Source organism: Ruditapes philippinarum, unplaced genomic scaffold (genome assembly GCF_026571515.1).
Source record: "Ruditapes philippinarum isolate M1 unplaced genomic scaffold, ASM2657151v2 ctg5375_1_1_1_1, whole genome shotgun sequence".
Classification (NCBI taxonomy): domain Eukaryota; kingdom Metazoa; phylum Mollusca; class Bivalvia; order Venerida; family Veneridae; genus Ruditapes; species Ruditapes philippinarum.
This window is the reverse complement of record NW_026855535.1, coordinates 49,204-63,981: the sequence shown is the minus strand read 5'-3', so window position 1 is coordinate 63,981 and position 14,778 is coordinate 49,204. Positions and strand designations below refer to the sequence as shown.

Sequence of the window (14,778 nt, the reverse complement as noted above, 5' to 3'; positions counted from 1 at the left end):
TTTTTCAAATCGGTGAAAATATACACAAGCGGACATATTGGAAATAGAGGGAATGACGTAACCGGTGCATTGGTAAACATTTCCTCAAAAATGACACGGTGTAACACGGGTATCGTGAACTACCTGTCATGGCTTTATATTCGTTATAATTAATATTAAAATGAGGAAATACTTGATGTACTGATAAAATCGAACGATTATCAGTTAATTGATTTAGACGCGATTAATTCATTAGAAAATTTTTTTTTAAATAAATTATTTAATTTATTGATTAGAAATACATGTTGATCTACGTATATTTCTAAAATTTGGCCTAATATCTATTTACGTACAAAATTTCATTCAGCGTTAATGATATCGTCGATTGAATATAGGGGAAATATACATAAAACTGAATATCCAGCGATATTTAACTTTAATGTTTCACATTCTCCTACAACAACAATTTTGACCAAGCATCTAGCTTTCCTTTGCACTGGCAAAGTTTGTAGCAAAAGGAACAGCAACTACAAGCTGCACAAGCACAGATTTGGCAATTGTTTGTTACACAGTTTTCACTGGATGGGAGTTCCCCTTTCATCTTTTTTGTGACTAATTTTGTCAAAGCGTATTTCCTTAGGCATTCGCTTGATTTAGACAAGGTTTTTATTTCCTCTGTTGCCATATTACTAATCAGTGAATGTTTGTACGGATACATAATGGCATATGAATACTGGCCACTTCTTCCACTTCTTCCAATTTCTTGCCAGTAAGCAAGTATGCTCTTCGGGGCTCCCCAGTGAATCACTATTTCTGTATCAGAAATGCTGACGCCCATGCCAAAGGCTACAGTGCACACTAGCACTTTGATCGTACTGTCACATTTCGTAAAGTCCTCCATTATCCACCTTTTGGTGTCAGCGTCTGTTGAACTATGATACATTTCGACTTTTCTACTCCTTGCAGATATCTTGTGTTGAGTAAAAACACGATCTCCAAGAGCGTCCACCAGCCAAGCCCATACCTCAAACACTTGTGAATAAGACCTGAATTTCATAAAATTATGTGAAATAAAATCTCAACTTTAGTTTTAAATGTGTTATATTGCTTTCGATAATTTCTTGAGAAAAACGAAAATTTTATAAATATTTTTTTTTCAGTCAGTTACACCATGCTTCGATAAAAAAATCTACATGAAATAAACCAATCAATTAGATTTTCAATAAAAGACTTGATTTCTGCTCAAAATGGCATACCTGCAGAAAACGATTGTTTTCTTCCATTCGTCGGTTTCCAGGAGATATTTCAAATACCATTCTAGCTCGGACTGAAAGTCTCTTGTGCAATTTTCATTTACTTGAAGAAAGATATTTGGCCTAATAAAAGAGAATAAATGACCATTATTGTTATATTTATTATTAATTGATTTATTGAATTTTTGGTATAAAAACTTTATTGTAACATTTGACCTTTTACGGAATTCCATAAACGACAGCCTACTGCTCACTGCCTACTGCTAACTGGACAGCCTGCTGCTCACTGCCTACTGCTTACTGCTTATTGGCAGTCTAAGTCTATGTATGGATCAAATAGAAGTATTCCGAATGTACACACATGTGCGCCCGCCATTTTGTTGACAAAATCTGCTTGGAAAACAATGGTAGGTAAATTAAAAAGGATTATTTTATAATTAAGCCTAATAATTTGTAATTTCGATTCATTGCAATGACTTGTGTACGTCCCACCATTGCACACTGCAATGGTTATGTTATGAAATGGTTCCACGTGTCTCTTGCACATGTGATTAATAAATTGTCAAATATAGGACTCATTTTAGGGTAAATCAGCTTAATAATATTTTATTCACAAAGAATCTTTGTTCAACAATCAACATGGATGTACTTGAGCCCAATATTCCTCGGTTGAGAGTCGGAGATCTGGACCATTATGTCAACACTCCCTTATTTTATTTAGAATTTCATAGTTTATTAAGCTTTAATACATTTCTAGAAGAAAATCTGTAATATACTGGTGAAATCACGGGTGAAATTTAGGCTAAACATTCTCTCATAATTAAAAATGTGTGAGTTCATTTACGAGGTCATTTTGGTTCAGTTGTCATTGGCTGTTAGTTATAGCTTATAAATGTGTAATTCCTTATTAGATATTATGTAATGCATTTTTGTTAAGTTGATTGCACTCTTTAGTTTATGTTGCAAAGATATGTGCTTTGAAGGTTAATTATAGAATCATTTTTATTCCAGTACAGAGGATGATAAATCTGACAGAAACGTTTCAATGGAGGAACAGCCTATACTTTCATTTACCGGTACTTCACAGACAAGTAACAGAACCAGTACACCTGTATGAAAATATTCAAATTACAATGGAAGAGGAAAAAGACTACATAAATTTATCGGATCTTAAAGGCGAGTTTAACTCGGCTTCCTTCTGAAAGCATAAACAAAGACAAACTTGGCTGTTTCAAATTGTTTCAAAAACGTTCAATATTTCAATGACATAAAGTGTGAAAACATGAATAGATAAATTACAGTTTGGACCAGCTTATTTTACTTTTATGAACAGCCATCGTTATTCTCTTGTTTAAATTCAATTGTGCTATTGAAAAACTATGAGAAATAATAGATTGTGTTTGTTTAAAATCCATCTTTTATATAATTTTTATAATTATCTTGTTAACAAACACACTTAAAAGTGAACGTTTAGGTTGGTTATTTTTTCTATTTCTTTTTGCAATTACCGCAAGTAAAACCAATGAGCAAATCTGCCTTGGTATTTGCCAGAATCATCCAATGAAAGTCATTGCTATTTCTATCAGTGTTTTAAAGGTTTGACAACTAAGGTAACAGTTCTAAGACATCGTGATAGTGTAGAGCTTCTATGGTATAATATGAAGCATTTTTAAGTTACCATTCTTACAACGTGTATATCACTTTATATTGCAGAGTATATTTACATTAATATAATATCATAACAATTATATAATTCATAACAGAACTTTTTATTATAATCTGCTTTTATATTAATTGCTTTCCCCGAAACTTTACAAATATTTTATATAGATTTTGATTTTTTACAGGCGTGTCGTAATTTTTATTTAAAATAACGGCGTATACAAGAAAATATTAGCTTCCTGGTCTAAACATAATTTTTATATGGTGTTATTATCAATAAGTGTATTTTGTTTTCGTTTTAATTGAAAATAAAAAATTTCTTTAAAAATAAAATATCATACTTTTCTTGTAATTTTGTTTATGTTTCGCCCCCTCCCCCGGAAAACAAAATTATGACAAAATGAATTGAAATGGTTATATATATGTTAACCATAAAGCAAAGTTTGTTTGTTGAATGTTGTTACATGACCAATTTGGAAAAAAAAAACATTGTCCACATTTAAACAGTGTCTTAGTCCACCAATTTTTAATGCATGGGATCGTGAAAAGTATGCATTAGGAAGATCAAGATTACGTTATATTATTAGTTCATTAAGAAATACATCTGAAGCTCCAATATCTGGCAAGTTATCTGAATATTTTTCTTCAAAACAGCTTTACAAGTTAACCTAAACACTCTTTTCTTAAGACAAAGAAATAAAATTACGGACGTCCAGCCATATATTGATTAGTCTGTTTTCTATCCTGTGGTTTTAATGCCTTTATCATAAGTTATAAAAATCAGAATGTTACAGAGGCAATACTGCAAAAACTAAGAAATTACATGCGGATGGCATTACATTGACTCAAATTTAGGATGCCGCAGTTCATCATATCGTTAAACAAATACTAACATCACTTTGTATTAATAATGCCCAAGTAACTCAAAGAGCTTTCAATGATTTTATTATGCATCGACTTTCCAATTATAACACAATAATTGACATGTTAGTCATCATGCTTCGATCTGTCGAATACGTTTTAAACATCTACTAAAGTAACATTTTCTTGAGTCAAATCTAAGGCTTTGTAGAATTATGGTATACATGTGCGGTCTACAATCACCAGAACAAGTATGAACTTTTTTAGATAGAACTAAACGGTTTCATGTATGATTTGGACCATGAAGTGTGTATACTCCAGTACGTTTAACGTTTATCGTAATTCGAGACGTGACTGGTTATTTGTTTGGGTCGTCACAACGCTTGAAAGCATTGGTGGCTATACAAAAACAAATTTGTTTATAATCTCACAACCTTCACCTTTCTGACATTCTGAGACCCAAACAAATTCAGCGCCTTCTGTGCTTTGATATATATAATTATGTCTGAAAATCTATATATCTATGTTTTGAGCACCATTCATTATCTAGATTATTTTTTAACAAAACATAGCATTATTTTCAAAATACGAACATAAAACTGACCGTTGTGATGACATTACAAGGCCTCCGTTTAAAATTATCATTAAGCTCTATAGCTATAGGGTAGGGTCAATATCATTCAATGAACAAATATTATAATATACATGTTATATGGTAGATGTATCTAAGCTTGAACAGGGATAAACATGTATAAATAATTAAGCATGCAGTTATATTTGTTAGCTCAAAATTACCGAACAAGATTTCATGACAGAAAAACTTGTAATATTTGGTTTGATAACATTTTTATAAAGTTTACAGGTCTATGATTGGGAAAAGTTCTAGATGCCTGCAAAGATATATACTTATTTTTCTGCTTAATAAAACGAGAATTATGCATGTACATGTATAAATGTAACAAGTTCCAAGGTTTCAGTCAAAGTCTTCATTAATTATACAGAGTAATTCCTTGACTAATACTGTTTCAAACGGCCTCGTTGTAACATATAAACACATTGGAAGAAGGACATAAAAAGCCAACATTTACTTTCAGGCAATTAATTGGGTATTAGACAGGTGTAACAGTTGGCATTTATCAATTAACAGTAAGCATTAAACAGTAAACAGTCGCTGTAAGCATTAAGCAGTTGAAAGTAAGCAGTTGACAGTAGGCAGTTGACAGTAAGCAGTTGACAGTAGGCAGTTGACAGTAAACAGTAGGCTGTCGTTTATGGAATTCCGTAACCTTTAGGTATTCTTATTTTATAACGGAAGGGCACAATCAATTATATATAAATAATAAACATTTAAGTCGTTCATTTGCTTTTTAGCATAAATACCTGTCTGGTATAACAGCCACTGAAACAGTGAGGTCTTCGTCCAACAAAAGGTATCTGAATATATCTTCCTGTACTTTGTCTGTAGCTGTAGCTGTCAAGGCTATAAACGGGGCATCTATAAAGCTCCTAATTGAAGATATTTCCCTAAATTCGGGTCTAAAGTCTTCACCCCTGAAATATGTTTCAGTTTATCAAACAGGATAGATACTTCATCAAACACAGGGTATATCTGAAGGCTGTGTGTGTGTGTGTGTGGGGGGGGGGTCTTTTTTACGTCTGTTTTTTTTAACATATTTTATGCTTGTATTTTCGGTGGCATAAATGGGATATCACACGCATTTTTTACACGTGTGCCTGTTAGAATTACACGCGTACGTTTTAGCATTTTTGTTTGAACATGAGAAATAGATAATTTGTAGATCATTTCAGGAATGAACACATGTAAACTTCTAACTGCGCACATGTTGTCTATTTAATAAGGCCGCACGTGAAACATGTGCGCATTGATGACTAAAATATCAAAATAGCCAAATCATGACTCATTTTGTATTGTTTTGTTTTTATATTCTAATAAACATGCTGACATTTCAACAAATAGTACATGTAACTTACCAGTCAGATATGCAGTGAGCCTCATCACAAGCTATAAGACACAATCTTTTCTTGAAGTTTTCATCCAACAATATTTTTCTCCAATTTTTATTTTGAAGAGCTTCAGGTGTAGTGAAAACTATCGATGCGTCTGCCTTACATAAATCTACGAACAACAACAAAAAAAACAAAAAAAAACAAATGACTTTCATAATTTAAGTAAAATGTATATTACATGAAGGAAAGAGAATTAATTATGACATAAATAATTGATTTATTGAAAATGATATTGATTTCTCGCACAGCTTTTCATTTATATTTCAAAAGTTATGATGAGTTTTATTGTTAGACTCATTAACTCATTATAATCAAACTTTGCGACTAAATTTAAATACCATCCAAATCTGTGAATGTTTCACGAGTAACACCCAAAGATGAAATATTATGATTCTCAAGCTCTCTTCACTGGTCTTCTATAAGGCTCAATAAAGGGGATATCACCAAAGCGATGTGCCTGATGCCTGCTTCTACCTTGAAGATAAACCACATTTTTTATCAGGTATGAAACTTAAACATAAGAATAAATATTCATTTATCATTTACCTTCATCACTTTTACTGAGTTATTTATTTTTAAATTTATATTAAGTGTATCAAATTTATTTTCTACAAATAATTCTATTCTTTTTAAAACGTCGTTCAGGTTTTTGTCGAATAAGAAATCTATCGATATAATCAAGTTTATTTATAGAAAAGTGTTAAAGTTATTGCCTATTCTTAAAAGTTCATGCATCTAGATGAGCCCCCAAATTATTTTTAAAGGAAATCAAACTTTTATTAAAAATAAGCATGAATCTTGAGGCGTGCTGCTTTAAAATATACATGTATCGTAAAATTATATAAAGAATAATCACTTACAGCGTCTAAATACAACGGTGGTATAATGTATCATAAACTCTTCCCAAAGCCCGTTGGTAGAATTGCAGACACGTCTTTCTTTTTTATTATTGATTCAATAACTTCTAACTGCTCTTTTTTCAGATCGAAGTTAAACCCAAACTCTACTTTTACTTTTTGTAACACATTATCATCCATTTCGAAAAAAAGCGTTCTCTTTATTTTACGTAACTGAGCCGAACTTTATATAAACATGTCAATCGTGGTGCCAAATATTATTCTGCCCCGGAGGCCTGGTCAAATGATCAAAGATAATGCCGCGTCGCATCTGATTGGTCGTTGTCTATATTGTTCCATAATTGGACAGTTGATGATCTATATATACAGTGTGCATTGTATGTTGGGAAATGGAATCTTAAAATAAATGAGAGATGCTAGTAATCATTTATTAAAGCATGTGTTAAAATGGAATGCTCAAATTGTGGTGAGAAGTTTAAGGTATACAAGAAGAGTTATGGAAGAAAACCATTACTGACACTTGAACATAGCGAAGAAGTAATACAGGACATATTAGGGAGTACAATTACGCCAAAAGGAAAACGTGATGAAAGATTTTTGTGCTTAGAGTGCGAGAAACTGTTAAAGTCTGCAAGTATAGGAGAATCATCTAAACAGAAACTTTTTGACAAGACATTGCCTGGAACTTATGTATCTACAAAACGGAAAAAGAAAGCAACCTTTACTCCATAGAAAAAATTGAAAAGCACGATTTTCACATCTGCACCTTTAAAGGGAAAGGTAGGTTAATGAGTTCAAATTTCTGTCGATTAAAATTTATACACAAAAAAAGTCACGTTTTTACTGGCACTACAGCGATATTTTTCCGCAGAGGTGAAAGTCATGTGTTAGCTCGTTGTTTAGATAAACTTTTCTTAATTTATTTTAAATGTTTGAAAACGTTATAATGAAAACAAATTCATTTATGAGATGTGATGGGCATACATTTTTTTTTATTTAAATGGTTCATTTCCCTGTCAACATTATACAGACATACATAAATATACAGATATATATATATAAAAAACTATACAGTAATAAATAACTTAAAAGCAAATATAGTGTTTACATAGATTATCGAGAGCGTTTTCAGCTGTAATAATGAAATAGTGTCACAGTTTAATGTTTACTTATAACAATCACAAGGTTATAAATTGTTATTCTCATATAAAACGTAAATATGATTTTGTGCATGTTGTAGGTTCAGAAATCTACACTGTCTACTGAATCCAAATATATAATCAACTACCATTACAAGGCAGGGTTTCGATGGTTAATAAAACGATCAAAGGCGGCAAAACGTGATTTAATCAGTTTGTTGGTACGTCATGTTAGAAAAGAAGTGCTGTGTCTCCTAAAACAAGATTTGCAAATTACGAAGAAGGCTAGCTTTGAAAATTTTCGTAATTTGAGGTGGGATGACTTAATTCAGTTGGTCAAGTCACATGCACCAATACTGGTTAATGTTTTAGTTGGAGCCTGCACATACCCAGGAAACGAAGACACACTGATGAGGTAACTATTTGATTGCTTAATGTATGACCACCTAACTGGCGCTATAAGAAACTGAACATTTGTAAAAATATTAAATAATTTTACCGTCCAGTTTTTACTTTATTAGACTTCAAAAATATCATGTAGTATTATATTAATTTAAATGTTAAAGTTAAACATGTTTTTAGTTCAAGAAAGGCATATTACAGGTACATACATAATGTTTAAAGAAAAAAAGTTGACCCTTCTGGGGTTTGAACCTACGTCCCTAAGTTTCGTTAACCGGAATTTTAGCATAATTTAATGCTCTTCAAAGCAGGAGGTAATACATAAGGATTGTCATACCTTAAAATGACATGTAATATTTACAAAATGACATAACTTTCTTAAAATGACATGTAAAATTTACAAAATTACATAATTTTGAGTGTAATTTAATTCATGATATAATAAGCTCTTTCTTTTGTAAGAATATTTAGGCATATCAAAATGCTATATGCGTTTTCGTTCTTAAATGATTTAATCATAATAAAAAGTATTAAAACGGCCTTAACAACATAATACATTTTTCAGAGGAAGGCTCGTTAAAGGCAAGAGTAGCGAGATATCATTGAAACCAGTTATTGGTTCATTGATTTGTCAGATCCTAGCTCAGATCAAACCTCACAGGGCAAATATGTTCCAGAAAATGAATGCAATTCAGATGTGGAGAGCCGGCTGTAAGAGATCCGTGAGTTCATTGTCATTTATCTATATCATATTTAACTAAAAATTGGAATTTAATTGCTGTCTATCATTACAGCTGTTCAGTGATTTCTACCACATCGGAATATAAGTTGCTGAAAACCTGATGTTGTCAACATTAGATAAGTTAGCAGATACGTTTGATAAAGGACTGAAACAGTGGAAGATAGAATTACAGGTAAATGCAACGAAATAGTAATAAACCTTTATTATTATGTGTTGTTATTCCTTGCATTTTTAGTAATTTTTCAATTATTATTTAATAACGGAAGTCGTGATAAATTATTGAAGAAATGAATGAATAAAATCATATTAAATTCTCTTGTAATATGAGTCTTTATCACATAAACCGCGGCACAGGAGTGTAATAAAGCCATTTAATAAAAACTATATTACACTAGTGTAATTACACTTTGACGTGACGTCATTTGCGCTATATAGAAACATAGCGTTAAAGCATGCTAATGTTAGCGTTACACTATGGGCGGGTCATTGAAAAATTTATTGAACTCGTTGAATAAAACAATATTATGTTCGCCAGAGGCTCGCATAATATGATTTTATACAACTCGTTCAATAAATTTAGTATTGAACTGCACTCATTAAATATCCTCTATGTGACACATTTTATGCAATTTTCTATGTACAGGAACACATTTTCCCATCTAATTCTGCCATGGAAACAGAAGATGCTTCCAGTGTAAGTGACGATGATACGGACATATCTCAGCTCTCTTCAATAGTTTCTTCCGAGAGTTCTGAATCTATGGATGAATGGGAAGATATTGCTGAAGAAAGTGTTTTAGAAGAACCAACACTTCCAAATGTTGAAAATATTCAAGACATCCCTCATGGTAATTTTCTTCTTAATTATTGTAACTGATAGAATCTACTGTGATTTGTAAACCGTTCTGCAAATAAAAATCTTTTTAGTATGAAATCTGCTCCAAACTGAAAAATAGACATTTTGTTTGAGTTTCCGATTCAGTATACGTACCAGCACTTAGAGTGCAGTCCATACATATTCTGTACCAGTATCAATATTATACATATTTGATTTTATCACATTAACAGCGACTCAGAAGTGTAATAAAGCCAATTATTTCATGCTTTTCAATACTTTATAGAAATATATCAGTGAAGTGTTATTTTGTTTTTAAAGGTTATACAATTTGTTGGGACAATGTTGGGAAGCAAGTGAAGGCCCGTCATCAGACTCGCAACCATGGAAACAAGTATTTAAGTTGGGCACTTGCATATGTAGCAAAAACCGTGTACAAAGCAGCCACCTTATTGATAAAACTGTTATACCGGCAACCGCTGTACCTTTGGAGAAGTATTTTCTAGAAGAAGCCGAGATTTTAAAGATAAAGGACGCATTAATAAATAGTGTGATAGAGATATTAGTGAACCACGTTCCTCTTTTGTCTCATCTCAAAACAATGGTGACAGAAGAAGACCATAAATACATAGAAGAAAGTAAACGAAAAAGTGAAATAGTAAGTGGATTTTTCCTATGTGAAATAGTGCTTCTACATGCGTTATTCTGTAATGTAAATTGAATACTGTTATTGATAAAAAAACATGTGTATTTTCGAGCGTATGTGTTTGTGTGCGTCCGCGCGAGTGAGAACATACATCAAAATTTGAAGTGGTTACTAATATTTTAAAATGTGTGTTTTTTTTAATTTCAGTTTAACATAGGTGTTCTGCAAGAAAATCCATCTACAACAGCAGGAGTTATAAACATTTTAGATATGTTACACCGCTATGTTCCCCAAAATGAAGCTGACGGTACCCTATATCCAATTATTACATGGGGAGATGGATTGTCATGCGAACGTCATGCTGATGCACAAAACGCACGTGCCAATGGAGCGACTCCACGTGAACGGCTAGAGGGACTGGAACCGTCACCACAGGAATTTCATAAGCGTATGATTTTAATGCAGGTAATAAAGCAGACATATTTAACATAAAATGCACATGTATGTGATTTCAGTTAAGACAACTATAGTAAATGCTTACATAAATACATTTCATCTATTCACTTCCATGTATCAAATATATGTTAGATGTTCATATTTCATGAAATTTAAATAATACTAAGTATTCTTATTGTTATGTTTAAGAAATACACAACGCATTATTCTTTTTTTAGGAAACAATGGATACCTTGTTTGATGGTAGAAGTGCACAGGATAAAGGAACTCTCTTCTACCTCAAAAATGTCTTTAATCAGCGGTCTGTTTCAAAGACTGTTGCGGAGAGCTTTAACTACGTGAGCGACTTTCTTAATTTTGTAACAAAGGGATATGTTCTTCTGTTTGGTATGGACCATCTAAATATGGAGAATTTGGATGACGATATTGCATTGTTTGATGGCATGGATGACAGCGAGCAGAGACAACAATTGAAAAGCACAGCGAAGGAAATAGTAGAGAAAGTATGGTGTGGAACAACAAAGATAGAATCAAATTTGGAGGAGTTAGCGGAAGAAGGGTTATGTCACTGTAAAGAAGGTAAATATTTTGCATTTACATTACTTAATTTAGAGGACTGTGTCATGAAAATCTGAGTTTAAATTAAGCCTTTATTTATATCCTTCACTTAACTTGCTTTTCTTTTTCTAATTGTTTGGTTTTGTGTTTCAGACTTAGACGATTTCGATGAACCTATGATTGAATGTCAGAACAATGACTGTGAAAAAGGCCATTGGTTCCATTACGTGTGCGTAGGAATCGATGAAGACAACATACCTTCAGATTGGTTCTGTTCGGAGGAATGTCGGAATGATGTAATTCACTACAAATACTGTATTTGCAAGAAATACATTAAAGATGAGCCCATGATAGAATGTTCGTATCCAAATTGTGAAGGACAATGGTTTCATGGTTGTTGCTTCGGAATGACTGAGGACCAGTTTCCAGACACGAGTAGGTTTTATTTAGAAAACTAAGTAAATCATTGTACAATTTAACAGTTCATTCAATTTAATTTTTAAAAACTTAAGAAATTAAAAGTTACTATTAAGTCATTATCCCATCTGTACCTAATTTATTTCTGGTATCAAGCTTAAAAGCTTTATACATTTACAGCGATATATTACAGAATAAATGCCCCTACATACTTCATACTACACAAAACTATTTTGAATTCCCAATTTTATCACAAAATTCACCAAAATTTTGAGAAATGTTCCCAAACAGGTTCATTATTTAGACACACAAGATTCTTTATTAAATATACAATACATGATGTGAACATGCATAATGATTTAATCTGCTTTTAGAAACAAGCTGGTATTGTTCCAAAACGTGCAAGACTAAAGATCGAGGGAAGAAACGGAAGAAGACACGTGAAGAAGAAGAAGGGCTCGATAGAAAGTTCGAGTATACGAAGATATTAGTATGGAGAGGACTGAATGATATGATTAGAAGAAAGGCAGTTAGATCTAATAATGGAGAGATGATGGTGTTATTTTGGAAAATGGACCTTCCATTGTTTCATAATGGAAACCACACCAAGTATTTCATTCTAGGCCATCGACTAATTACAGGTAATTAAAGTGCTATCCTACCAAAAAGTTGCATAGTGCTTGACTTTTTCATTCATTATTGCATATAATAATGTTCATTTTCTTTATTTATTGTAATAAAAATTAAGCTGAAATTTACTTAAGTAAAAAATGCCCAGGATTTGAATTACATACCATTTAAGACGGAAGAATATCATACATAGAGGATATTGAATGAGTGTAAGTTCAATACGGAATTTATTGCACGAGTTGAATAAAATTATAGTATGCGAGCCGAGCATTATATAATTGTATTCAACGAGTGCAATAAAGTCAGTAATGAAATTACACGAATGTAATATTCATTTTATCACATACCCAAAATAAAGACCGTTTAAAGCAAAATAAGAGTCATTTTTCATTGACGCGCTTATAGTTAAGGAACATTTTTAATATAGGATTGAACAACCTCTAGCTTTGAAATTTATAATTCACAAAGTAGAAAAATGTTTTTTTTTGCACCGATTTCTTTATTATTATATACAATAAATGATGTGAAAAAATGAATTAACCTTTTAAAAAATTATTTTTCCCTTGGGTAAAAGAGGGAAACGAAATGATCACGTTAATATAAGGGCTCGTTGTCCGGTATATACCGGAATACGGTATTTAGTGTGGTGCTCCAACCCTTTTAGTTATTTAGCGCGTCTGTAAAGCGCTCATGACTTCACTTCAAAATATATGCACGGCCTTGCAATATCATATTTACGGAGTCCAAAATCGGCAAAAGTGTGTGATAAATTTTTGATAATACATTTGCATAGAGAATATTTAATAGTCAGCATCTCTTTTCAGCTCTAAACGGTTGGCTACCAGAGGGATTGAGGTTTGACCTAACATGGAATAGGACTGTTAACCTGCACGGTGGCCGAAATAGAAATGATGAAATGGACTTGGTTAATGAATTTCTAAATAGGGAATTCAAAGGTTAGCATTGCAAATAATCATAAAGTAATTATTAAAACTAAATAGAAAATAAATTACACTTTTTGTTCAGATATCCTGCCTTTTTTCAATGATGAATACCTATTGCTGATAAAAATTACTTTAATTACCTTATTCTTTCTGCATATTGTTATTATACATTTCCTGTATATTTTTGGATATATTACAGTTATGGTGATGTATCAATAACATTTCTTTACAGATAGTATAAAGACGGCCGGATCTAAATATTCAAAGGAAACTTTGGATAGGCACGGAAGGCTTGCTGGTGGTCTCGGGACAGCCATTCAGGAAATATATAGTTCTTTGGTTGGTGGATCTGGAGAAGGAATCCATACTAGAAAAGAAGACAGAAGACAAGAAGACCTCCGTCTTTTTACTCATTTGCTTAGGCCAGAAAAACTGACTGTAAAATGTCTTGGTCGGAGTCATAAAGCTTTCCCAACAATTGTATCAAATGAGTCCTGCAAAAATGTTGAAAAGTTTAAAGAGAAAATAAAAAAACATCAGAAACGTCTAGACAAGAGACGTAAAGTAGCACTGAATTAAAATAACTGCTACTGGAGTTGACACACATAAGGCGACACATAAAAGACGTATACTTGTTCACATATATATACATAAATATGGATATATGTATATCTCCCGACCTTTATCGGTACCACTTGAAATGAAAAATGTCGAGTATCTCGCTACAAAGATGCTTCTCGTTATGGACATTTTAATTTTTCACAATGCCATTTTATATGCATACATCGAAAAATAAAGTCCCTAGCGATATTTGTTGGATTTCTTTTTAAACGTTATATCTACAGTATAATAAATAAAGGAAAAAATGGATTTATGGTTGTTATATTATTAGATCTATATTATAATCCCCTCGCACATAGATCTCCTGTAATTATGATAACATGCAGCATTACGGAATGTATATCACATTTCTGGAACATGTCATAATCTGTATAATCTTTGTTATTACATAAATAGCAGAATTTAAAAGAAACGTTTAAAAAAAAAGTTCTATTTATCAGACGCGAACTTCAACATTACCGGTTAAACACCCTGAATTATACTACCAATTTTCACGATATCAAATTTTTACGAGTGACGTCATCCGCCCTTTGTATTGGGAAATGTTTTGGTAACAATTGAGAAATAAAGTGCATAATAATTGATACAAAGGTATTTCACAGTTATTTTTATATTGACAATTGTGTGAAAGTGTGTTTACTGTGTATATGTAGCAAAAAAAAACAATTATTGCTATTTTAAATGAAAAAATCTAATAAAACTACCGATGGTGTTGCCGGTAAATTTTCCGTGCATAAAAATGACAGTT

The 14,778-nt window shown here is 32.1% G+C and overlaps 2 protein-coding genes across 2 annotated transcripts; one reads left to right on the top strand and one right to left on the bottom strand.

Moving 5' to 3' along the window:
- Positions 1 to 391: 391 nt before the first annotated feature.
- On the bottom strand, positions 392 to 1,020 carry LOC132743655 (uncharacterized). Its single transcript, XM_060732207.1, has one exon. It carries the CDS (start codon positions 920 to 922, stop codon positions 434 to 436), a length of 489 nt encoding a protein of 162 aa, XP_060588190.1. The 5' UTR covers positions 923 to 1,020; the 3' UTR covers positions 392 to 433.
- Positions 1,021 to 9,569: 8,549 nt separating this feature from the next.
- LOC132743654 (uncharacterized) lies at positions 9,570 to 14,228 on the top strand. The gene is made up of 8 exons (XM_060732206.1): positions 9,570 to 9,771; positions 10,080 to 10,416; positions 10,612 to 10,869; positions 11,079 to 11,439; positions 11,572 to 11,853; positions 12,210 to 12,476; positions 13,290 to 13,421; positions 13,642 to 14,228. The coding sequence occupies exons 2-8, from the start codon at positions 10,360 to 10,362 to the stop codon at positions 13,986 to 13,988; spliced, it is 1,704 nt and encodes a 567-aa protein (XP_060588189.1). The 5' UTR covers positions 9,570 to 9,771; positions 10,080 to 10,359; the 3' UTR covers positions 13,989 to 14,228.
- Positions 14,229 to 14,778: the final 550 nt, after the last annotated feature.

Excerpts from the sequence above, each read along its gene's own strand:
- LOC132743655 (XM_060732207.1), bottom strand. The coding sequence starts at position 922 with ATGTATCATAGTTCAACAGACGCTGACACCAAAAGGTGGATAATGGAG.
- LOC132743654 (XM_060732206.1), top strand. The coding sequence starts at position 10,360 with ATGGTGACAGAAGAAGACCATAAATACATAGAAGAAAGTAAACGAAAA. Across the intron at positions 10,870-11,078 it reads AGCGTATGATTTTAATGCAG|GAAACAATGGATACCTTGTT; the intron begins GTAATAAAGCAG and ends TTCTTTTTTTAG. Across the intron at positions 12,477-13,289 it reads AGGCCATCGACTAATTACAG|CTCTAAACGGTTGGCTACCA; the intron begins GTAATTAAAGTG and ends ATCTCTTTTCAG.